Source organism: Choristoneura fumiferana, chromosome 20 (genome assembly GCF_025370935.1).
Source record: "Choristoneura fumiferana chromosome 20, NRCan_CFum_1, whole genome shotgun sequence".
Lineage (NCBI taxonomy): Eukaryota > Metazoa > Arthropoda > Insecta > Lepidoptera > Tortricidae > Choristoneura > Choristoneura fumiferana.
The window spans coordinates 1,750,804-1,775,855 of NC_133491.1; the positions used below are offsets into that span (position 1 = coordinate 1,750,804).

General features: G+C 40.8%; 3 protein-coding genes across 3 annotated transcripts; all 3 read left to right on the forward strand.

Annotated features, from left to right (window-relative positions):
• The first annotated feature begins 1,077 nt into the window (after positions 1-1,077).
• LOC141439256 (solute carrier organic anion transporter family member 4A1-like) lies at positions 1,078-11,393 on the forward strand. The gene is made up of 12 exons (XM_074103492.1): positions 1,078-1,268; positions 2,732-2,908; positions 4,351-4,521; positions 5,208-5,396; positions 5,764-5,958; positions 6,268-6,389; positions 7,359-7,454; positions 7,624-7,814; positions 8,334-8,447; positions 9,038-9,159; positions 9,741-9,881; positions 11,106-11,393. The coding sequence occupies exons 1-12, from the start codon at positions 1,256-1,258 to the stop codon at positions 11,243-11,245; spliced, it is 1,671 nt and encodes a 556-aa protein (XP_073959593.1). The 5' UTR covers positions 1,078-1,255; the 3' UTR covers positions 11,246-11,393.
• A 1,348-nt stretch (positions 11,394-12,741) lies between these two features.
• LOC141439264 (uncharacterized) lies at positions 12,742-24,942 on the forward strand. Its single transcript, XM_074103509.1, has 12 exons — positions 12,742-12,931; positions 16,566-16,742; positions 17,603-17,773; positions 18,418-18,606; positions 19,231-19,425; positions 19,514-19,635; positions 20,273-20,368; positions 20,904-21,094; positions 21,570-21,683; positions 22,388-22,509; positions 23,584-23,724; positions 24,494-24,942. Exons 1-3 carry the CDS (start codon positions 12,919-12,921, stop codon positions 17,668-17,670), a joined length of 258 nt encoding a protein of 85 aa, XP_073959610.1. The 5' UTR covers positions 12,742-12,918; the 3' UTR covers positions 17,671-17,773; positions 18,418-18,606; positions 19,231-19,425; positions 19,514-19,635; positions 20,273-20,368; positions 20,904-21,094; positions 21,570-21,683; positions 22,388-22,509; positions 23,584-23,724; positions 24,494-24,942.
• On the forward strand, positions 18,406-24,642 carry LOC141439364 (solute carrier organic anion transporter family member 6C1-like). Its single transcript, XM_074103651.1, has 9 exons — positions 18,406-18,439; positions 19,231-19,425; positions 19,514-19,635; positions 20,273-20,368; positions 20,904-21,094; positions 21,570-21,683; positions 22,388-22,509; positions 23,584-23,724; positions 24,494-24,642. Exons 1-9 carry the CDS (start codon positions 18,406-18,408, stop codon positions 24,640-24,642), a joined length of 1,164 nt encoding a protein of 387 aa, XP_073959752.1.
• Positions 24,943-25,052: the final 110 nt, after the last annotated feature.

Sequence of the window (25,052 nt, forward strand, 5' to 3'; positions counted from 1 at the left end):
CTAACCAATCTTAGAAAAGTTGAAAACATCCAACATCGCAATTTCAATGTTCAATATCTTAATAATGGCTAAACCGATTTTTATCATACATAGTTAAGAACCGCAAAGAAACTTTCTCGTAAAAAATATTGCAGATTTACATAACCGTTTTCAAGTTACAAGATCCCTTTCCGAAATATTAACCTTTGAAATGCGAATTTTCGTTCGTGTTCAAGTTTAAGCTACATAGGTGAATAGATATAAAGGTACTTGGTACTTGAAAAAAAATCACAGCAACAGTAGGTATACGAAAGACATTACCTATACGAAACGACATTTTGACGGATATGTATAGATATTGGCGCGAGCCAAAGAGGCACTTGATCTGTTATTTATGACTGGCAACAAACAAAATAATCCAGATAAATCCGGTTAAACATCGCAAACTTTTGTAACTTACTTACTTACACTTAAGCTTTATAAAATCTCAAATCACAGTCAATACTATGAAATGAGGCATTACAATAAAGCCAGTTTGCATCAGCTAGTCCACCATTCATAAAATAAGCGGACATACAGTCAAAAAAATTAAATAATGCTGGAACCTTCATGCCACTGATCGCATATTGAAATTCCATACATTTGCTAAAGTAATCATAGCGAATTTTTTTTTTATTTGACTGGATGGCAAACGAGCAAGTGGGTCTCCTGATGGTAAGAGATCACCACCGCCCATAAACATCTACAACACCAGAGGTATCGCAGATGCGTTGGCAACCTAGAGGCCTAAGATGGGATACCTCAAGTGCCAGTAATTTCACTGTCTTACTCTCCACGCCTGCTGCTTCACGGGAGGATTAGCGAGCAAGATGGTGGTAGCAATCCGGGCGGACCTTGCACAAGGTCCTACCACCTGCAAATTGGTTATGAAAAGGTCGCACCCTGGTACCATTCAGTTTTCTCGGCAATACTTAGGTACCTATTTAATTTGAATCCTATCACACTCAATGTTATGCGTGACGATTATTTGTAGATCTCAATACGGTGATAACAATTGATAAGAGATAAATTGATACCATTCAATACATTGGCTCACGCCGATGAGGCTGCACGAAATTGTTGATAGTTCATGAACATTTTAGTCTAAAAGTGAGAGGACACTTTGACGGTTCCTTGTGAAATTAAACATTAGTGACAAAACAACGACAGAGTATGTACTTAAAGTGATACGGAAATTTCATGATCGGGAGAGGGATATTTTGTGGGTGTCGACGTAATGGCAGCCGGAGGTAAGAGCTGAGAATATCTAACCGAATTTAGTATTTAACCGAAACCGAATTTTGGTTCCCGTTTCAGTGTCGACCGAAATTTAATTCGAGGGCGGTTATAGAGGCAAATACTTGATAAATTTATAGTTTGGTAGCTTTAAAAGTTAATTTATTCAAGGTACTCATGTGGAATAATATCGTAGCTCAATGGGGGAGGCCTATATGTCCAGCAGTGGACAGCTATAAGCTGATGATGATGAATAAAGTAGTTACAACAAAGTAGCAGACACACAGGTGGTGACGAAAATTCCTCTCAAACGCCGCACAAAATTCCACAACTTCATTTCGCCAGATTTTTGTCAACTCAATTTAACGCTGATACCGAACTGTAAGGGTTCCTTATAAGGACTAATATAACAAAATTTGTTTGTTATTATACTGTGTTCTAATCTGTAACTAGCTGTTGCGCCCGACTTCGTCTGCAAAGAATTCGTTTATCGCGCGCCGTCAGGAACAACTCATTGTTTCAGGATGAAGGAATATTATAAATTTTGGTCTACTATTATAACGTACTTATGCAAAATTTTGTAGCAATCAGTTCAGTAGTTAAGGCGTGAAACAAAACAAGTAAACAACGCACTTTCTAATATAAGTAACGATAGCATGGAGATATACTATCCGATATGCGAGTGGCTGAATACGAGTATCTATTAAATGTCTAGGTAAAATATATTTTGAATCGCCCATTGCTTACTATGATTTTACTACGATTTGATTTGGTGCCCTAATGGTTTGATCAATGGCCTCTCAAGCAGAAGATCGTGGGTTCAAATCTTCTGAGTTTTCAAAATTCATGTACGAATTGCATTTGGAATTTACTACGAGACCTATGGTGTAGATAACATCGTGAGGAAACCTGCACAAATCTGGGAAGTAATTCAATGGTGTGAGTGAAGTTTCCAATCCGCCCACCTACCGCCCAATTGGGCCTGCGTGGGAACTAATGCTCTATAATGCTCAAGACCTCTAATTCTGAGAGAAGGCCGTGCCCAGCAGATGTACGTATACAGCGTGTTGACAGCGTGTATTGTTGATATACCTTCAAACTGTAACCAGGCGTAGATTTAAGTAAGTGATCCAAACAAATTGTTAATTTAGAATTAACTCCCAGAGCGTAATTAACTTTTGTTTTTTTTTAGAGCAGCAATGTAATGCGTACAATAATTTATACGAGAGAGAAGCGTTCTGTGACAGCTGTCACGTCAACAAGTTTGACGTTTTGAATAAAAACAAAGTAGTATCACGTAGTGATACATTGCGTGGTAATTAATTTTCTAAGGAAAATAATAAGTATTTTTTTTAACAAAACATAATAACTAACTACCCTTAAAGTTTGAAGTTGTATCAAAAATACACGCTGAATGGTCTGGGATGATGATGATCGTATGTGAAATTGAAATTAATAATGTAGGTACTTTCTTCAGGTCTCTGGACGTTGCTGCAGAAGCTATGGGTCTTCTTGAAGACGCACCTCTTCTCTCTGAAGCGGTTCGGCTTGTTCGTGCAGGGGGCGATGCTGACCCTCGTGGTGTTGGACACTAATGTCACGCTGCTGCTAAAACGGGACGCTGCGAAAGGATACATGCCAGACAACATCCATGGTAATGGATCAATCAACTTTTTAGTGTTGTTATTCTGCCCGTAACCAGAAGGCATCAGTGGAAACACTTTGATAGAAAAATGTTTGCAATTTATTTATTGAAACAGGCGTTACTTTGCGAAGGTCCGTATCAATTAACTAAAACCATTACTTGCTTTGCTCACGACACAGTCAGTCAATGTATGAGGTGCATAGGATAAATTCGTGTCTGTATCGTTGTCCAGCGGTGGTGTAGCGGTATAGCACACGGCACGGAATGCCGAGGACCTGGGTTCGATTCCCAGCGCTGGTCTTATTTTTCTGGTTTTTCTGTGCATCTATATTTCAGTTTGTATTTTTGATATAGGTTTTACGGGATGTCCGTAAAAGTAACAAAAAATTTGGAATTGAAATAAAAAATACAAAAAGATTCCAAACAAACAATCTTAACTCAATGTTCAATCAATCAATCAAATGCTTTGCTTTATTCGAAACGCGTCACTGTAGGTTGGGTTTGTATTATTTGCTAAGTAATTGTTTTAGTTTAATAACACGTACCACAGGATAGGAGTTCTGAAAACAGCTGGTTGACAAAAATGGTGGCCAAAAGGCTGGGATCTATATTTTTTTACAAATTAGCATTTTCATCACCACTTTTATGATGATAATGATGTTGAATGTCCAAAATGAAAGATCCTGAAAATATTAACAGGTGTTCGCAGCAAATATTCCGGATTAGATAACTAATCTTATCTTATCTTAGTATTTAAATGCCTAATAGCCTAAACCGAGTCAATTACCGTTAAGCCGAAGTTCAACTCAGAATGAATCATGAAATGAAGATAATAACTACTAGAAAACATCGTGAGGAAACCTGCACAACCTGCAAAGAAATTCAGTGGCGTAGTTTCCCACGTGGGAGCTACGGCCCGAGCCCTCTCATTCTGAGAGGAGGCCTGTAGTTCATGAATACTTTTTTGAGATAATAGTGTGTTTTGCCTTGCTTTCCAAGCCAGTGAGCTGGAGTCTGAAGTTCATAATTGGGTATAGAGAGCGCTGCTGGCCGTTATCGCATCAGGCCATAAGTCCCTTTTTGCGATACCCTTGTAGGTGGTAGGCTTGTGCAAGGTCCACCCGCATTGCTACCACCATCTTACTCGCTAATCCTGCTGTGAAGCAGCAGCGCTTGCACTGTTGTGTTTTGGCGGAGAGTAAGACAGCCGGTGAAATTACTGGCACTTGAGGTATCCCATCTTAGGCCTCTAGGTTGGCAACGCATCTGCAATCCCCTTGGTGCAGTTGCAGGTGTCTATGGGCAGTGGTGATCTCTTACCATCAGGAGACCCACTTGCTCGTTTGCCTTCCAGCCGAATAAAAAAAACCCTCGGATGCGTCCTATTATAAAACTGGACACGGCATGAACAAGTGACTCTCGCAGTTTTAACAGAGATTCGAATTTTTCAGATTGGGTGCAAGTGAGTGCAGCTGTGGTGGAGTTCACGTTTGGCGCGCTGATCGCGTGGTGGGGGCAGGCGAGGAAGAACCTGGCGCTGTCAGGATGGCTGGTGGCCGCTGCTGCATCTGGTCTGCTGGTCCTGGCCTTCCCGTTTGAGGACGTTGACGTGTATCCTGTAGGTACGTTCCTTGAGCCATCAAGTGAGCACTTTATCATGTTCGTCATTTCCAACAACCGGTGGAGAAACGAGTTCATGAGTTGGGACCACGTCTCGGCAAATGTAGTGTAGGACGCCCTCCGGCCAGGTGGAGTGACGATCTGCGAAAGACTGCTGGTAGAAGCTGGATGCGTCGCGCTGAGGACAGGGCGTAATGGCGCTCATTCGGGGAGGCCTGTGTCCAGCAGTGGACTGTTGAGCTGACGATGATGGTCACGTCCGATCTTATCCAGGTGTCTAAAATTAATCTGGAATGCTTCAGCAGATAGTTGAATTAAGATTGAAAACTTAGTCACTTTTTTGATGCGGTAAGTAGACTTTGAACATCGAATTTAATGCATGACGAACTACATAATTAACACTCCTGAGAAATCTTTACAAGAATGATAAGTTTAAGTACCCCAACCACCTGCGATACCCAATAATATCTCATCATCATTATCATCATCCCAGCTTATTTATATACGTCCTACTACTGGACACAGGTCTAATTTCAGAATGAGATGGCTCGGGCCGTAGTTCCTGCTCTACCCCAGTGCGGAATATGACACACTTGAACTGTCTCAGTAACTTCTTTTTGAATGCTTTTAAAGTGTGCACGAGTTCTTGTCCTTGGCCAGTTTTTAAAGAATTTGCTCTTTTTTTCAGAGCTCTGCGGCGGTGAAGAAATAGCAGCCCTTTCATACCGCTCAAGTCAGATGGATCCGAACGTCATACCCCGAGTAGCCGTGCTGGTGCTGACTGCGGCCTTCTGCGCCATCGGTAGACTCAGCGTGTGGGCGCACGGGCTGACCTATCTGGACGACCATGAGCCTGAGAATGGGGCTTATTTCTATGGTAAATAGCGCATACTCGTGATTTATTATTTTGCATATATATAATTATGATTTATTATTATCCGGTTCGAAGGACCATTACATGTTTCGACACAATAAAACATATGAAAGATTATTTTTAAATAGCTGTATTCCACTAAATTATACATATACTTGTAGATAGGTTGGTTTGGCCGCTCGCATCGGCGTATAGCATGCGACAGATTGACAGGTTGCTTGATGTACGTCTTGTACAAGTGTACATCTCGATCGTTTGAAGATATCAATTAAATTAAATTCATATTATTATAAGTAGTTAGGTGACTCACTCGATCTTTATTTCATAAAAAAATCCACTACCGTTACATTAGAACTACTTTGTTCACCAGGAATGCTGATCTCGATCCGGCTGTCTCTGGGGCTGAACTCCGTGTCCTGGCTGGAACCGTTCGCGATGAGGAGAATATGGTGGATCGTGCAACTTATCATCTGCAGCCTCGCGCTTTTCTTTGCTTTCCTCTTCACTCTCTTCCCGAGAAGGATGGAAAAGTACCAGCTGGTGGAGGATGAGATCGCCAACAAAGGTAAGTGCTTACGAAGATTAAAAAGTCAGAGATACTGCGTCTAATCAAAAATTGGGGAACGAAAGCAAAATGCCCCAAAAGCAATATTGAGGACGTTTGTGTTGCAACACTTGCAACCAGGGTTAAATTGCAGCAGCCAGTCATAACTTTCCAATTAAGACTTTGCATTAAAAAACTAAGCTTTCTTTAAATTATAAACCCTATGAACCCTCTGTTCTCAAAGGAGACCTTGCAGTGAGACGTATATAGGATTTAGTTGTACCTCCAGATTCAGAAGAAGTTATCAGTCTTATCTTTATTATCTTGCAGGCCTTGTTCAAACGCTAAGTCGTGTGCTCAAAAATAAGACGTTCCTTGTGCAGAGTGCAGCTCTCTCCTGCCTCTATACTGCCGTGTTCAGCTTCATACGATTCGATTCTGACTTTGTCCAGGTTTGTTACATACAAAGTGTATTGAGATGTTTCATCTAGTTAGGTCATCTGAGTCGTCCTTTTTAGGGTTCCGGAGTCAAAATGGCAAAAACTGAACCCTTATAGTTTCGTCAAGTCCGTCTGTCTGTCTGTCTGTCTGTCCGTCCGTATGTCACAGGCATTTTACTCGAAAACTACAAGATGTATATCAATGAAATTTGGAGTACAGATGTCTTGTCAAAGCCGCTATTTAGTTTTGTAGTTAAATTACAAAAATAAATATTTATAGGGGGGGCACTCCATACACGTAACAGAAATTGAAACGCACGTAAGTGCCGTGAAGATACGCTCTTTTTCTGGTAAGTATTTTAATTGTGTTATAAACGCACATAATATTACTTGATTTTTTTCGTAATGGCTACGTAACCCTATCTTGGGCGTTTCCGACACGCTCTTGGCCGGTTTTTTATTTTTTATAATTTATTGAATCAGGCATTACTCTGCGGAGGTCCATATCAATTTAGGCTGCGTTTACACCAGATATGTGCGAGGGTGTGTTGTGTGGAATGTGTTTTTCATCAACCAATTAAACGCTTCATTTACCTATACTCGCTACGCTCAGCTGTTTCCACTAGAGCTGTACCTACTGTGTGAGGATAGATAAATTAAGTGTTTCTATTTGTTCATGAAAAGCACAATCCTCGCAAAAAAATTCTGGTAGCAAGAAATATTACTTTGCACACGCGCGACCTTCCTTACGTCTATACAACAGACATGGTGTCTCATGTAGCTCCTTCAGCTCCGCGCAATCATCACCACCACCAGACTACACTGACGCGTTATTAATCCAACCATAGTTGATCATCAGAGCAACACACCGTTCACCATGCTATTGTGTTGCTGTGATGATGGACTCTGATTAATGTGGGTAATTACATTTATTAGGGTGTTTTGTAAAAGTTTTCCACTTAAACTTTTTGAAATTTCCAGGCTCAGTTCCACGTTGAAACCGTAAGGGAGGACCCCCGCGCGTCGCGTGCTATCACCGACCGATTCCGGACCTTTGTCGTTATCTTATTCATCATGGTAAGGTACGCTTCAGGCTATTTTACCTGAGTGAATACGAGTAAACTTATTGTTCTGAATATTGATGCTCATAATTTTGGACGGTCTTTTGGAAACTCAACCTCCTAAAGGGGAAAAATGAGTGTTAATGTTAACCCGTCGGGGATTAAAAACTGACTCTTTTCTTCAGCTGTTCCGCACGTACTTCTCCGTGCGGCGGACTGTAGGCGTGAAGGCCACGACGGCGGCCCGCGTCGGGGGCCTCTTCGCTATCGTGGTCGCCGTGCCCTTCGTAGTCCTGGCTTCCATCCACTGCGAGCTGGGGGATGTCGGGGGCCCAGGACGGGGGTACATACAGCCCTGGTGCAGCACACACTGTGGGTAAGATATGTTCTGAAAAAATCAAAATCAAAAACGTTTATTCTGTAAGTAGACAGCAAAGGGATCTTTCACATATCACTTTTTTAACTACCAGCGCTTTCGGAAAGACCATCATTGCTAAGAAGAATGCGCTGCAAGAAATATGGCAGAAAGTCATTTTTTCAAAACAAAACAAATGACTACTTAGGTAGCATTTGGTCATATCGTGTGTAGGTTCAATCATCAACATCCCAGCCTAAATACGTCTCACTGCTGTACACAGGCCTCTTCTCAGAATGAGAGGGTCTGGGTCGTAGTTTCTACGCGGGCGCAATGCGGATTGGAAACTTCACACACACTATTGAATTGATGGGGGAGGCATTCGTTCAAAAAACTCAGAGGTGCGAGCCGGTATTTAATCCCACGATCCTCTGCTTAGGAGGCCATAGGTCAAGTCACTAGGCTACTACGGCGAGATCTGTCAATACGGTTCTTGTTGGAGGGGTCAAATGTTTCTGTTACATGCTGTATTCTTGGCAGGTGTGACTCAGAAAGATATGGGTTCAGTCCAGTATGCGCCGTCAACACTTCAACGACGTATTTCTCGCCGTGCCATGCCGGCTGCAGGAGCTATACGGACCTGAATGGATTCTTGTAAGTTCATTATTATTAGAGTCCAAGACATTATACACTACTAGAGATTATACATTAACTGAGCACTTAAGAAATCCATGGGGACTGCTTGTCCATATTGTTCTGTTTAAGCTTTCATCTTTACCGTTTTATCGAGGGCGTTTGGTGCTGCAACAATACGCTACGCCTTCAGTTTATCGTACAATGTGAATGCAAACTAATTTATAAATGCGAAAGTGACTTTGTCCGTCCATCTGTCTGTTACTATTTCACGAACCGATTTAGATGAAATTTGGTATGGAGATAGTTTGAGAGAAGTTTTTATCCCGGAAAATTGTGTAGTTCCCTCGGGACAGCGAAAAAAAATAATTCGCAGACGCTAGCTAGTAGACAGTAGCTGTTTAAAGTAAGCAAAAGCTAGTGTCTTTTTTATATTTATGTTGTATAAAATGCATGTTAGTTTAGACTGTTCCCACCTGAGGCAGCCCCAACAACATCCTAAATACATTGTAATTTGGACGCGTAGGGCACTGTAATCTTTCTGAGTATAGTCAGTCCACAGGCTGCTGGTGTTATATTATATGATTGGCTAAACTCGCACGTGGTTCCAGGGTGTTTGAAGAGTGCGCGTGCGTCGGCGGCGTGGTGGCTCGCGGCGCGTGCTCGCTGCCGGGCTGTATCTCTTCGTTCAACTACTATCAGCTCATGTTCGCGCTGATGCTCGCGTTTGGAGGTATGCTCCCGGTAGAAACAAATCCTTCTATTTCACAAGTGTGTGTTGGGTTCAGGGTTATCGTCGCCATATCAAGCCATAGGCCTCCATAAACATGTTGGGTAGGTTAGGTCCCAAGAAAGTGTAAAGTAACAGGAGTTCAAATGTTTACTAAAGACATTTCAGAGTTCAGAAATGGTTCAACCTGTCACAGTTCGGCCTTCATGGAACTTTATGCCGCGCATAGTACCTAATACTTTAATTATCAGCTTGCAGCGCCAGTACGAGTATTTCTGGGTTGATGTAACTTAGGGGATGAAAATCCCTACATTCGAGCATACTCTATTCATAAAAGGACACCCACCTGTCGTTCTGTAGGTACAGTCGGTGGCTTAGCATAAGTATCCACTTTTCTATGCCACTAGTATGAAAAACTGGATACATACTCGTAAGTTAGGGAACCGACCGTACATACCGTTATGAGTATCTTTGCCAGCGGTGGTTGCTTTCTATTTGGGACCCTTCCTTAGTCGATTGCTCCTTATCTTTTAATAAACAACATGTTGCGTTGGTTTCAGAACATTCACTTAACTTTGTTACAGGCGCCTCCCTTCTGATGCAAGGTATGGTCTTCCTCCGGACGGTAGCGATCTCCGACAAGACAGTGGCAGTCGGAGCTTCGTTTGCCACCGTAGCTCTGCTGTCGCATGTCCCCGGTTTCCTGCTCTACATGCTGATCAGTCGTGAGTATCATCATCAGTGGGCGACAGAGCTTTGCTCGGGCTAAAACTCCATAATAAGCGTTTTCCCTGAAATTATTATTATCACCCTCAATGGCGGCCTTAAGTAGTGTTGTGAAAAATGCTCATTTTGAGACTTAAAGACTCGAACCCTAAAGACTCTCGAGGCTTAACGACTCAAAGGCCGCAAAGATGGTTTCTTGCATCCATCCATATGCATAAAATAAGCCAATTCAATTCTCAAATATAGGCGAGTCTTCAAGACTCGGGAGTCTTAAGAGTTCGAGTCTTTAACCCTCGAAATGAGCGTTATCCACGACTCTAGCCTTAAGGCTTGGGCCAATGTCAGTTAAATGAAAGATAAATATATTCTTCTTCTTCACGTTGTACGGTTATTGTAGTTTTTGCAACTTGATAGCAAAATTCTAGAAACAACGCGGAGATAACTTGCGCATTAAAAAATGACAGACACGAGAGCAATAGGTATAGAATTTTGTGATCATTGTTAAAGTTAATCGCCGCATAAAACACTATCAAAATTATACTTCAACTAGCTAAATAAGCAGAAATACCAAAATTAAATATCGTCCACATCCGCCATGCCATGTTCGAATGCTACAAATCGAATCTTTCCTAGAAATATGACCAAGCTAGATCGATTTGTCAACATTGCTCTTTTAAAGGTATTAGATAGATAGATGAACAGATCACTCCTTATTGAATCAGGCGTTGAAAGTATGGCCGAATATTAACAACATAAAGATGGAATCGGTCCCCATTCCTGGTCGTATGGTTATGAAACGTAGATAATCAGGTTGCAGGTGGTAGGACCTTGTGCAAGGTCCGCCCGGATTGCTACCACCATCTTGCTCGCTAATCCTACCGTGAAGCAGCAGTGCTTGCACTGTTGTGTTTCGGCGTGGAGAGTAAGACAGCCGGTGAAATTACTGGCACTTGAGGTATCCCATCTTAGCCCTCTAGGTTGGCAACGCATCTGCAATACCCTGGTGTTGCAGATGTTTATGGGCGGTGGTGATCTCTTACCATCAGGAGACCCACTTGCTCGTTTGCCATCCAGTCGAATAAAAAAAAATGGAATCATCATCATCATCATCTCCTCGGTACCGGACCGATCTGGATGAAGTCAGATCGGAAGGAACTGAATTACTTGTGTCATCTAACGCTGCTTAGTGGTAACTTTGTTTTTAATAACATTGTATCTTTCAGACTTGAGCTGCGCCTTCAGCTACAACGGTGGCTGCCTGCTACATAACCCTACTCTATGGTCCATGGCGGTGTTAAGTGCTGGCTTTTCGGTGGTGTCCGGTCTATTAAGCCTGATCGCCAGCCGCTTGGCGAAAGAATAGGAAGGATGTGACAGTGATGTGAAATGGCACCCAAAACGCTTCGTGTAAATATAATAAACTCGTTGCAGTGTCGCTCGGTTTTTTTTAAACTTGGTCTGATATATTTCCGCGTGTGTTAACTTGTAAATATTATTTATTAAATGTTTAGTTTTGTAATGCATTACAAGTAAGTTAAAATAAATTACCGTTAATAGCAAAAATACTGGTTTTTCCTCTTGCCTTCCACAATACAGTGCTGCACTCATGTTTCATAGTTGGCAAGAAAGAGCGCTAAAAAAATTCTTAGTCCTGGTCACGTTTTTGGAATTGCCTTGTATATGTCGGCGGCCGATCGTAAAATCCGCCAGATCATGAAATTCCTAGGCATATCGTGAAATGGCGCCATTTCATGAATTGGCTAAAGGACATCCGCCATATCGTTAAAAACTCACCGTTTAACGATTTGCCTAGTGACGTTTAGGCAGATCATGAAATTCCTAGGCATATCATGAAACGCCGCCATATCGGTTCTGGCACTTCGCCCGCTACCGCGGCACGCTCGCTTCGCTCGCTCGGCTCGTGCGTAGTGGTTACAATTCATATTAACCACTCCTCGCTTCGCTCGTCGTACCTAAATTTTTCTTTTTTTCAGCATATCACGATGTGCCCGGTATAAAGCTAGGAATATCGACGAATGCATTGCTCTAATCGATCTACCGTATTGTTTCTCAGGCACATCGTGATATGCCTGGCCAACTTTTAGGCATATCATGAAATGGCGCCATTTCATTATGTGCCTAGGAATTTCGTGATCTGGCGGATTTTACGATCGGCCGCCGACATATACATCATAATTATCATCATTTCTGCCTATATAAGTCCCGCTGCAGGCCGCATGCTTCCTCTCACAATTAGAGAGCTTGCGATTGGGACGTAGTTCCTACGCAGACTCAGAACGAATTTGTAACATCACACACACTATTTAGTTTTTTGCAGTTGGTGTGTGCATATTTCACGGTGTCTTCCTTCACCGTCAATTACAAATGTAACATCGCGCATAAATGCCGGAAAACTACGATGTGCACGCTTGGGCTCGAACACACGACCCTCTCTCACTCCTTGAGAGACCAAAGATCTTTGCTACTACGACTTACGCCTCGTATTAAACTACTCAAATTCGCCGCTGGCGCCTCTTGCCTCATTTGATTTAGATAAGTTTTGCAATATCCAAAAGGGCAATTATTCTTTGGTCTAAAAGTTTAAACGACTATAAAGGCTGCTCGATTTATATGGACTTTTAAATTCGAATCTAAAGGCAATGTTAAGCCACACTTTCACGCAAGCAGTTTACGGTATTAATTATTTTGAAATTACTCATCAGATCATAATTATTCACCATTTATTCATTTTATCTAACAAAAATCTTAAGTCAACAACCGGAAACATTTTATTAATAATGTATGTTATCTATCCTTACATAGGTACGGGGACAAATGATAAGGATTGATAACATATTCAATACATTGGCACATGCTATTGGTAACACACGTTTTTGTTGATTGGAAAAGTTCTGCAATGTTTTGGAAGTTAAAAGAATTTAAGATCAGTTAGAGTTAATATTATAATTGTCGTGAATTGAAGTGAAAAGTGATTAAATAAATGTTTATGTTCTAGTTTTTGTAAGTGAATTCACAATGGTAGTCAAAGGTGAGTAGGGTAACTGAAATGTAAATAAAATTGTGCTAATTTTGTTTATACGCTGTAATTATGAGAAAGAAAAAGAAAGTCGATCTTCTGTTTCGAGTTCTGAACGACATTAAGTAGCAAAGTAATTTAAAATAATACATACACGTTACAGTTATAGTTAAATTAAATAATCTAAGGTAATCACTAAGTTTGCTAACGTTTTCATTTCGGCCCTTGTAGACGCGTGGTCGTGCCGGAGAGGGCGTAATTTAGGGATTTAGATAAGTTGCAATATAAATATAGGTACGACGTTAAACGTTTCATTGGTTTTACTTCGATGCAACTTATTCATTAGAACACAAATGTTTTAATCCAAAATGTAGTGTGAAAGATACCTAATGCTGGGTGGGTCACAATTTAAGTATGGCAATAGCCGCGGAACGCGCAGGACATTCTTGTGATGGAATAAGACAGGAATGGCCTCTGTTTACTTTAATATAATTTTATACAAGGTGTTAATTAGATGACTGAAAACCTAAAAGTATTTCGTTTTGAATCAATAGGAGGCAGATAGCGTTTTTTATCCCTTTTACTATCTCCAGTACAAATGTTTACAAATGTAACATGCCAATTATCCATCCATCCTTAATCCATACTAATATTATAAATGCGCGAGTGTGTGTGTTTGTGTGTTTGTGTGTATGTTTGTCCGAGTTTGATTTTTGACATAGAGATAGTTTATGGGCCAGAGAGTGACATAGGCTACTTTTTATCCTGGAAAAATGCATAGTTCCCAAGGAAATAGCGCGCGATAACCGAAATCCACCACCATCCTTTAGGGTCTAAAGTTTAGACCCATAACGTTGAATCTAATTTACGCATGGATATCTGCCCCCTAGTGATTAAATTTGATAACAGACGTATTCATAATCCAATTATCAAAGCACACACGTTTGTTTTGGTACAGTCACGAGGTATTACAAATTTTCAGGAGTCTTTTTCGGCGTTAACATATATATATATAGCGATCTAGGGGCCTCTTCTTAACCACTGGAGATGCAACCAAAATTATGATGAATTTAAAATACGAGCTATATCTCTATTGAATCATGTCCATAAGTTGAGAATTTTTATTTGAACTGTAGTTAGGTTAGGTTAGGTTAGTTTAAAATGAAAGCGAGCGAAAAACAGACTTTTTATAACTCTTTAAAGAATTATTGATTTATGGTTCGATTTCTCAGAAGGTCCTCCTGTCCTGTATCGATTCACAAATTGTGCTCAAATCACAGGCAATAAAAACCGAATAGAGTCAAATTGTAGAGTTGATAGTAAAGTCAAATTGCTTTTATGTTAGGCCACTCTTACAATTCTAATACAAAAATTACTCTCGTCTGGCTGCACTTGCACCCTACGTGCTTCCACAAGGATTACACACAACAAATTAAAACTGTTCACTTTCGAGGACGACCGTACCTATTTACTTTTAGCAGGTAACACTTGCAAATATCTTTGAATTTATCTGTTTGTCGCGTTAATCCGGCTAGTATCTTACTCAAGCATCCATTATCAATATTATCATAATTAATAGGTTAATTTGAATATAAAATAGTGCTAACTAAATACCTATATAGTTTATAGAAGCGTTTACCCGCGCCTTTGTATGCGCAAAACACCCTCTGTACAAGTATCTCAAATTTTATTAATTGTATATTTTTTCTTTTCTTTTGTACAATAAAGAGTTTACACATTACAATTGTACACAGAATTTATGCATACCATAACTACGAGTACTCTTGTAACCTTATTTTCTTCTTTTTAGTAAGTAAGTAAGTTAGAAAGCAATAGGCGGCCTTGTCGCTAAAGAGCGATCTCTTCCAGGCAACCTTTTTTACAGAAAAAAGGAAGGACTAGTTTACAACATGTGGTGCATCAAAAGTAGATCAGAAAATTAAAACGCAACAGAAATACATCTACGAATACATACATAATTATATCGTACATATAATATACGTCTAAAATAAATATAGGCTGTGAGATAAACAGTAACAAATAAATAAATTATCATAAAGCTAATTATTACGAGATGACAGATAGTGCTCCTAGAATAGATTTAAATAGTGACAAAGATTTTGCGCGTCGTAAGTCAATCGGTAAGGAATTCCAAAACTGAATAGCCTGGACAGTATAAGAATATACATAGAATTTGGAGTTAGATAGAGAGGAGAAAGTTTGAGAGCATCGAATAGAAGTTACGTAGCTAAATCGCTTTTTGTGGTAGCGAGGAGTTTCAGGGGTAAAGAGAATGCCGTAAAGAAGGTGGAGAATGTGAGAGTTACGGCGAAAGCGGATTGGGAGCCACTTGAGCTGTGATCGAAAATTAGAGACATGATCGAACTTACGTAAACCAAATATAAACCGAATGCATTCGGTTTTGTATTCGCTCAAGTTTGTTAAGCTGCTCTTCTAAGAGATCGGGATAAAAAACGTCAGCATAGTCGAAAATAGGGTGCAGTAAAGTTTGAGCAAGCGCAACCTTGGTAGCAAAAGGTAAGAAATTGTGAAGCCGTCTTAAAGATCCCACCGCAGCAAACACCTTCCTGCTCACCTCGCACACATGAGGAGGCCATGAGAGAGTGCGGTCGAAAATAACACCCAGGCTCTTGACCTGATGTCATGTCTTGACTACTTAAAAGATTCTTAAAATCTGTATTATATAATAAGAGATCTAACGTTTATTCATTAGATATTAGACTAAGCAGTAATATTGCAACGACCTTACAGCGTTGTATTGTCACATATGAACGTATGTACAAGTACTGTGCAGTTTCGTAAATAAATAAATGCTTTATATCCCCATATTATAACGGGAAATTCTTAAATCATAATCGTTAAGTTTAGAAACAAGATTTTTAAGGGTTCTACAAGCTACGTAAGCTTCGCTCTCTATTTGTTTTGTTCGAATAGACGGAGACGGCATCACATTTAACCGTCAGTTAGCACTAATCAATGGATGGTGAAGCAGCCATTTGGGCTCCACAGAAAACCAGCGTTACTGCACATAATGTGCGGCAACACATGCTGAGTGGAGACCCTTTTTGGTTAAGATTGGTTTTTTGGAATATTTTTGTATTTTTTATTTCAATTCCAAATTTTTACTTTTACGGTCATCCCGTAAAACCTAAATTGAAAATACAAACTGAAATATAGATGCACAGAAAAACCAGAAAAATAAGACCATCACTGGGAATCGAACCCAGGTCCTCGGTATTCCGTACCGCGTGCTATACCGCTACACCACTGATGGTCAACGGTACAGACACGAATTTCCCCTATCTCAGCTTGTTTGTTTCTTATGTTAGCCACTTAAGCAGTGACGCTAGCGACATCTATACCGTAGCCCTCATCGAGAAACTTTTTTTCGGCACTCCATTGGAACTAACCCTTTTTGGTATCCTGCCGTGTCACCAAGTAACATAGTTTTAGTGCTAATTCTAGTCTTAGTTTTAGGGGGTACTTATGGAGCCAAAAAAAAACCTTTCTTTCTTTCAGCCCCTAAATTTAGTACAATCTCGGAATTTCAATTCAACTACCGAACAGTTGACGTACACTCCTTACATGATACCGCATCAGTCATCTCCACTTGTTGGTCTACTAGGTCTTCCAGCGCCCCTCCAGAAGCTATGGGTCTTCGTTACCACATACATCCTGACGTTGAAGCGCTTCGACCTGTTCCTGCAAGGGGCACTCCTGATCCTCGTGCTTTTGGACACTAATGTGACGCTGCTGCTGAAGAGAGACGCATCCAAGGGACACGTGCCAGGGAATATCCACGGTAAGTAATGGGAGATCTTGGCTTTTCACCAACTTTTTAGGCTTCCGTACCTCGAAAGGAAAAGACGGAACACTTATAGAATCACTTAGTTGTCCGTCTGTCCGTCCGTCTGTCCGCGTGGGTCCGCGTGGAGCTGAAATGAGCGGAGGAAGCTGAAATTTATATCAAATACTCAGGTCTACTGTCCCTTGGCGCTGTGAAAAAATCAAACTTCTAAGCCAACGCAATCAAAAGATACAGCCGTTTATGCAGCAAATTTCCGCAAACTCGCAAGGGAATCAAAACCTACAGATGGTACTTCCCGTGAACTCAGAATCTTGAAATTTGGTACGAAGCAACGTCTTATAGCGCAGATAAAGGAAAAATGGCGAAAACCGTAAATTTTTAGTTACCTACATCATATAATAAATTTTATTATAATAATTCATACGGAACCCCGGTGCGCGAGTCCGACTCGCACTTGGCCGGTTTTTATCCCAAATGGTTCAATTTCCCAACTGTTTCATATGGACAAACGATTTTTTATGCAATGAAACTGACGGTAATGCAATTTTTTCATAAAGGAGAGGAGAGTAAACATGTTAAAGAAAGTAAAGTACGGAACAGTTTCCTGGAACAGTGTTCCCAGAGCGGTACAACTTAGGGATCTTTAAAAAACGAGCCTATCAGTCTCTCAAAGGGCCGGCAACACACCTGTGATACCCCTCGTGTTGACAGTGGCCATGGGCGGGTGATTGCTTCCCATCAGTTGATCACATGCTCGTTTGTCCTTTCCTATATAAAAAATAAATATAACACAGACGCACATGAATTCCAATATCTCAGAAGTGTAAATCCGACGTGTTATCTTTTATCTACAGATTGGGTGCAAGTGGGTGCATCAGTGGTGGAGTTCACGTTTGGCGCGCTGATCGCGTGGTGGGGGTAGGCGAGGAAGAACCTGGCGCTGTCAGGGTGGCTGGCGGCTGCTGCTGTTTCTGGTCTACTCGTGCTTGCCTTTCCCTATGAGGAAGCTATAGAGAATCCTGTAGGTAGGTGAATCCAACAGATCGTCACACCCTAATCTACGTCATTACTGGCTTTGTCATCATCATCATCATCATCATATCAGCCATAGGACGTCCGCTGTTGGACATAGGCCTCCCCCATAGACCTCCAGTCTATGTTGCCTCGGTTGGAATCGGCATCCAACCCGCGACTTTAACCAGGTCATCCGTCCATCTCGTTGGTGGATGTCCTACGCTGCACTTGCCGATCCGCTGTCTCCACTCGAGAACCTTTCGGCCCCAACGACCATCTGTTCTCCGTGCTATATGGCCTGCCCATTGCCACTTCTACGAGTTAATTCGCTTGGCTATGTCCGGCTGACTGGCGGTTGTGACTGGCTTTATGTTACCAGTAAATTTAAAGCCCAGTTCAGACCTGGAAGAAAAACTGTGAAGTTGCTCCACACTGCTGCGTTCAAATGACCACTTGAACTTGTTTGCAAGATTCTCCTTAACTGCTAACTTACATTTTATACGCGGCATCATTGATGACACGTCCGGCAAAGGTTTTGTGCACTACTTAATTACAAAAACTTGCATCGAAGACACCTACTAGATGATCTTCTGAATCTCCCAGGCTGCCTAATTATCATGTCCAGTCAAGACTACTGATGCTTATGTCATTACAGAGCTCTGTGGCGGCGAAGAAGTGTCAGTCCTTTCATATCGCTCCAACCACGAGGATCCGAACGTCATACCCCGGATAGCCCTGCTGGTGCTGACGGCTGGGTTCTGTGCTCTCGGCCGGCTGAGTGTGTGGGCTCATGGGCTTACGTACCTGGACGACCATGAGCCAGAGAATGGGGCATATTTTTACGGTATGTTATCATCGTGGCTTGGATTATATCCAAAAAGCCAAAAAGCTAGTATCCAGTGGTAGTAGTCCAGTGGTGGTGTAGTAGTATAGCACTTGGCACGGAATGCCGAGGACCTGGGTTCGATTCCCAGCGCTGGTCTTATTTTTCTGATTTTCTATGCATCTATATTTCAGTTTGTATTTTCGATAAGCTAGTATCCATTAATCTCTTTGAAAAAAGAGGTGTAAAAAATAAAAAAAGGTAAAAGAACTAACATTTTTCACCTCGTTTATTTTAAATGATAAAAAAACGGATAACTTTCGTCTGAAATCGAGTTTAGCTCGACATGTTTCGGGCTACGCGCACACCTCATACTCTCGTTCGTTTATTGATAAATAAATAAATAAGTAATTTGAACTAGAGATACATATATACCTACCCCAGAAGTCCCAGAACAGCTTAACAGGGCTTATACTTACATATTTAATAGTGGTGGGTGATAATCGCAATAAAATACTAACTCAAGTCCACCAACGCATTTCGAAAAGTTTAAAGATGTGATACCTGTTTCTCAAGCTCTACTACAGAGACAATAGGCTAGTCTATCATTGGTCTATCATTACTTCATTACGAGCCTGTTCCCAGGTATATTGATATCGATCCGGCTGTCTCTGGGTCTGAATGGCGTATCCTGGCTGCAGCCAGGCTCCACCCGCAGCGACTGGTGGGAAGCCCACCTCTCTGTCTGCATGCTGACGCTCATGTTTGCCATCCTCTTCACTCTTTTCCCGAGGAGAATGGACAAGTACAAGCTGGTGGACGATGAACTTATTGATAGAGGTAAGAGGTTCTTAAATTGACACTTGCTTAAGGTACATAACTGCGCAGTGAACGTTTGATCAAACGTTCGCGTCAAATTTTCTTACAGGCCTTCTCCCGACTCTGGGCCGCGTAGTCCGGAACAAGACGGTCCTCGTGCAAAGTGCTGCACTGTCCTTCCTCTACGCTGCCGTGTTTAGCTTCATAAGGTTCGACGCCGACTTTGTCCAAGTATGTTTTAGACTTATTAGAATTTTTAACTTTTAATACAAAAAAAACATACTTAGGTAGAGACGAATTGAGAACCTCCTGCTTTCTTGAAGTCGGTTGAAAAAGACTAAAATGCTCTCGACCACGTACTATCAAGCTATTAGAAATCACTTCTTACCAACTTATTTTGATGAAAAAAGTCACAGTGCGTACATTTAAGAGTTACTTTTGTTTTGTTGTCTACTTCTAGACTACTTCTAGTTTCTTAATGCTTAAGACAGTTGCCGTGCTTCGAATAAACATGAATAAAATAGTAATTATTTTGAATGAGACCAAGTAATTTGGACAGTGATGCTCGTAGCAGCTCTTGCATATGCTCTCGATCTTAACAACTTGTTTTCATTCGTTTTATTCAGAACACTGTAGGTAATTGTTATAGAGATCAAGCACTAGAAGCAGTATAATTAAGGTAAATGTTCGATAGCTTGACATGCTACTGTTAAAAAGATGGCAACCACTGGCACAATGACTGGGCCGTCTACGTTAACTATTTAATAATTAGACGTGTTCTCATCGTCGCTATACAAAGATTTTTCCATTGTTTTACTCTGCATGTCTGCATGTTTGTCTAAAACGATATATTTTTATAAACTTCCAGGCTCAATTCCACATTGAAACTGTTCGTCAAGACCCGCGAGCGTCCCGTGCCATCACAGATCTCTTCCGCTCACTCGTCATCATCTTCTTCGTTGCAGTAAGACCTTGCATCATTAGTGTTTTGAGAATGTTCATCATCATCAAACGGAAGACGTCCACTGTTGAACAAATGTCTTTCTCTTAAAACGCCACAATCAACGACAGTTTGCTATTTATATCCACTGGTTGCTCGGTAGCATTATTCCCGTTTTTAAAAATGTTAACTCTTATCTTCTATATTGATCCAATCATTCAAGCCCTGTGGTTTGGCCTATGGCATCTCAAGCTGAGGGATGTGGGTTCGAACCCGGACTTGCACCTCTGAGTTTTTCGGAATTTATGCGAGAAATTGCATTTAGAATTTACCATGAGCTTTTCTATGAAGGAAAGCATTGTGTGGGCATCAGTAAGTACACCTGCGAAACAATTCAATTGTGTGTGTGAACTACACGTTTGTACTGGGTCTTCGTGGTATTTACATCTCAAATCCTCTCTATCTGAGAGAAAGCCTGTGTCCACAAGTAGGACGTGTTATATTCCGTATGATGATGACGATAATGAGAATCTCAGCACTTGCATCAATTTCTTCCCAGATTTTCCGCACTCGGTTCTCCGTGCGTCGAACGGATGGCGTGAAGGCAACTACAGCGGCTCGAGTTGGTGGCGTGGTCGCTTTTATGGTGGCAGTGCCGTTTGCCATTTTGGCAATCATGCGCTGCGACATAGGGGACGTGGGGGGGCCGGGACGAGAGTACGAGCAACCGTGGTGCAGCACGCACTGTGGGTAAGACATTAAAGTATACTCATACACCCCATATGCTGAGCCTGAGCCTTTCGCCACATCCAAATGTTTGTATCTTTGTTTGTATTTAAGCCAAAGTATTGATGAAGAGACCTACCGACTTAAGTGCAATTTAGTAGGCAGGAAATGTTTTTAATTCTTTCTTCTTTTAAATTTTATTTCGTCTTAGTAGCTGGATATATTTCTCGGTAAACAATATAATATTCTATTTAATCTTTCAGTTAGATAATCAGAAGGACACTTATTTTTTCTTTTGTCAATCAAACAAACAATGACAAATGTGAAGCGCGTCAAACTTTGGGAGTAGGAGTCAAAGTAGTATCACTCGGAACTTCAGCTATCTCCACCATATCAAATATATAAACATCTTCACCATTTTTTGCATTGTATCGATATAATTTCTTCGCCCGTTTTTTAATTTGACGGTCATCCTTTTCTAACATAATGAAATTTTCAGGTGCGCATCACAGAACTACGGTTTTAGTCCAGTGTGTGCCGTCAACACTTCCACGACATATTTCTCACCGTGCCACGCCGGCTGCAGGAGCTACGAAGACCTTAATGGATTCCTGTAAGTTACGCTACTAGTAAAATTACTTAAAATTAAATGTAAGGTACTCTATAATGACACTGTCATGTGAAAACCTCGTAAGTAACAAAAATTTTCAAAAAACGTTTTATAGGTAGGTACTTCTATTCATGAGAAATTTTGTAATCCATGTCCGCATTCAAAAAAATCGTAAGCATTTTTTGTGAGACATTATTCGTTAGTATAGTTCTGTTCAGTCAGTCAACTTGACCGTGTTGTTCAGGATTGTGTCCAAAATTAGATTAAGTACATCTTCTCTGGTACTAGTAGGTAATCTTTGAAATTTGTCCGTACCCGATTTCAGAAATAGGACTAACCCATTTATTCCCGTGGTATCGTAAAAGGCGACTAAAGCACCTGATGTGAGAGAAGCAGCAGCGCTCTCTATTTGTGTGGTAGGCACGAGGGAAAGCGCCACACTATTTCCCCAAGAAAGATAACGTTTGCTATTCCTGAAAAATTTACGAATCATCGTCTGTATTTCCGGATAAATACAACCCTGGGCTCTTCAAGGCTAGAGTGAATAAGCAGTTACTGAACCAGTGAGACACACCATTGGCTTCATCTGCACTTTTTAACCGACTTCAAAAAAGGGGGAGGTTCTACATTCCACTGTTTTTATCAGGTACGATAGATGTCAATCACGGATCAGCTATGTAAAATAAAATCATCTACTTATCTTCCAGTTTGTTCGGGAACTGCGCGTGCGGCGGCGGCGTGGCGGCGCGCGGCGCGTGTTCGCTGGCGAGCTGCCTCACCATCTTCAACTTCTATCAGTTCGTGTTCGCGCTCGTGCTCGCGTTCGCAGGTAGGTTCGCGCGAATGATGTGGTGTGGAGTGTATAGTGTTTCTAAAAAAATTATCACTTAAAAAGTCAAGTAGATTGATTAATTTTAGTATGTGAATATTTCGAATTGTGTCGGTTTCATTCTAAAGGTGCGACCAGTCAATCTTAAATTTGTAAATTAAGGATTTATTTTTCTAACGAAAATTAAATTATCTCTACCATTGATATTAAATGTCGATTTAAAACAATTAGGCACCATCGAACTATTTGATTCCTGACCCACTGCAGAACGTTCTTACAGTATTTAAGTGTCACAATGAATTCCCTTGTCAGGCAATGCGACTATTTCTAGGAAAAGATTTGGGTCACAGTGGGTCACGTCACGATTCAGTTGATTCGATAGTACCTACAAGGTACGTACATGTTTGAACAGTGACGATAAATGTAAAATTTTGGGTTTGTACTACACTGTACATTTTAAACTAAGTACATAGGTAAGTATCTAAGGCACATAACTTCCGGCCTATGAATAAATTTTTTTTATATATTTTTTTTTTATTCGACTGGATGGCAAACGAGCTAGTGGGTCTCCTGATGGTAAGAGATCACCACCGCCCATAAACACCTGCAACACCAGGGGTATTTCAGTTGCGTTGCCAACCTAGAGGCCTAAGATGGGATACCTCAAGTGCCAGTAATTTCACCGGCTGTCTTACTCTCCACGCCGAAACACAACAGTGCAAGCACTGCTGCTTCACGGCAGGATTCGCGAGCAAGATGGTGGTAGCAATCCGGGCGGACCTTGCACAAGGTCCTACCACCTTTTATGTCCCACAACTGGGCAAAGATCTCATTAACTTGTTTAAATATACGTTTGAAATAAATTAATGTTAATAAAACATACAAACTTTATTCGTTTCAGTATAAACTTTTAAAAACTCACTAAACATAATCGTTTATTACTATAACTTTTTATATACCTATCACTTCAAATGTCAACTGGCCAAAATCGGTGCTAAGGTGGTCAAAAACGTCGCTATTCACCTATTCATGTTTTTGTTTTATTTATTTTTAGATTTTTTTATGTTATTACAGGAGCCTCATTACTAATGCAGGGCATGGTGCTACTCCGCTCGGTTCTGGTCTCCGACAAGGCGGTAGCCATCGGCGCTTCGTTCGCCACTATAGCTTTACTGTCACACGTTCCTGGTTTCCTGGTGTACATGCTGATCAGTCGTGAGTATCATTATCAAGTTCACCTTTATGTGCGATGTTTTGCGAAGAATTTATTTTTCATTAACCAATAGAAACTTCATTTACCTCGCCTCGCTCCGCTCAGCTGTTTCCACCAGAAATGTGGTGTACTGATAGGTATACGAGGCAGGCATGTTCTTTCACGCTGAGGCTTGTATAGTGCGTTTCTCAAACATGCGCTAAAATAAATAAAAACTCGTAGAAATCAATGTTTTATTCATGAGACAACTAAAATTGTACCAGACTCAAATTATAACTACCATCTATATAAGTGTTTATTTCATTCTAACATGAATTATTAAAACGATAAAATAATCCCAAAAAAATATAAAACATGTATAACTGCAAAAATAAAAATCACGTTTCTAAACTGTGATTTATAAGAAGTTAGAACATAAGAACTATTATTGTACATCTATTTCTGTTTGTTCTCCAAATAAAACTATAAAACAAAACGAAACTTTTGAAATCACCATGGCACTTACTTGCAAAATGGCTATAGCCCAAGTCCAGTCAATCAAAAAAAAAGACATTAAAACTTGACAATTTTTCCGCCAAAACTTTTCTTTTATAGTATTTGCTGTTCGGCTTTTAGGGCCATATACACGAACTACATTGCCCATTTAACATTGCATAGCATGTTTGAGAAAAATACATTTGAAGCCCTGGAGACTAGGGTTAAGTAGAATAGGATTAAGTAGGTACTTACTTTCGACATTTGCATGTAATTTAACGTGTTTCTTTATTCCAGATCTGATGTGCGCTTTCAGCTACAACGGTGGCTGCCTGCTACATAACCCTACTCTATGGTCGATGGCGGTGTTAAGTGCTAGCTTGTCTGTGGTCTCCGGTATACTCAGCCTGATCGCCAGCCGCGTCGCGAAGGGGCCTATACATTAATATAGAGACGAAAATATCGGTGTACTATTTCACATCATACAAAGAAGCGGCAAAAACAGTATTGGCCTATTCCCAGTGACTCGCCACTCTTTGTTCGTACTGCGAATTACTTACTGGGAATATTTTTCCCAGATCATACAGCGGACTAGTGGGAAAATAAATCCCAGTTGCACGCGTTTGGAACGGGGTGCGAACTTCACTCTTCACTCATGAGCAGATCATGTGGAATCATCGTTGTAAACTACGATAATTTATTTAGTTTTTTGTAATAAATTGTTTATTTATTTTTGTACAATTTTTTTTTTATAAACTTTTATTTAATTTCAGTTGTAGGTATATTTTTTTTGCTTCAAATGTTGCAAGATAATTTGGATCCATTTTCTTAAGTTGGATCATGTTGGATTGACTTG

Bases quoted from the DNA above. Each gene is read 5' to 3' on its own strand.
- LOC141439256 (XM_074103492.1), top strand. The intron at 5,397-5,763 runs GTAAATAGCGCA...TTTGTTCACCAG, and splicing joins GAATGGGGCTTATTTCTATG to GAATGCTGATCTCGATCCGG. The intron at 7,455-7,623 runs GTAAGGTACGCT...TCTTTTCTTCAG, and splicing joins TCGTTATCTTATTCATCATG to CTGTTCCGCACGTACTTCTC.
- LOC141439364 (XM_074103651.1), top strand. From the start codon at position 18,406: ATGTCATTACAGAGCTCTGTGGCGGCGAAGAAGT. The intron at 19,426-19,513 runs GTAAGAGGTTCT...ATTTTCTTACAG, and splicing joins CGATGAACTTATTGATAGAG to GCCTTCTCCCGACTCTGGGC. The intron at 23,725-24,493 runs GTGAGTATCATT...TCTTTATTCCAG, and splicing joins GGTGTACATGCTGATCAGTC to ATCTGATGTGCGCTTTCAGC.
- LOC141439264 (XM_074103509.1), top strand. The intron at 16,743-17,602 runs GTAAGTAATGGG...TTTTATCTACAG, and splicing joins CGTGCCAGGGAATATCCACG to ATTGGGTGCAAGTGGGTGCA.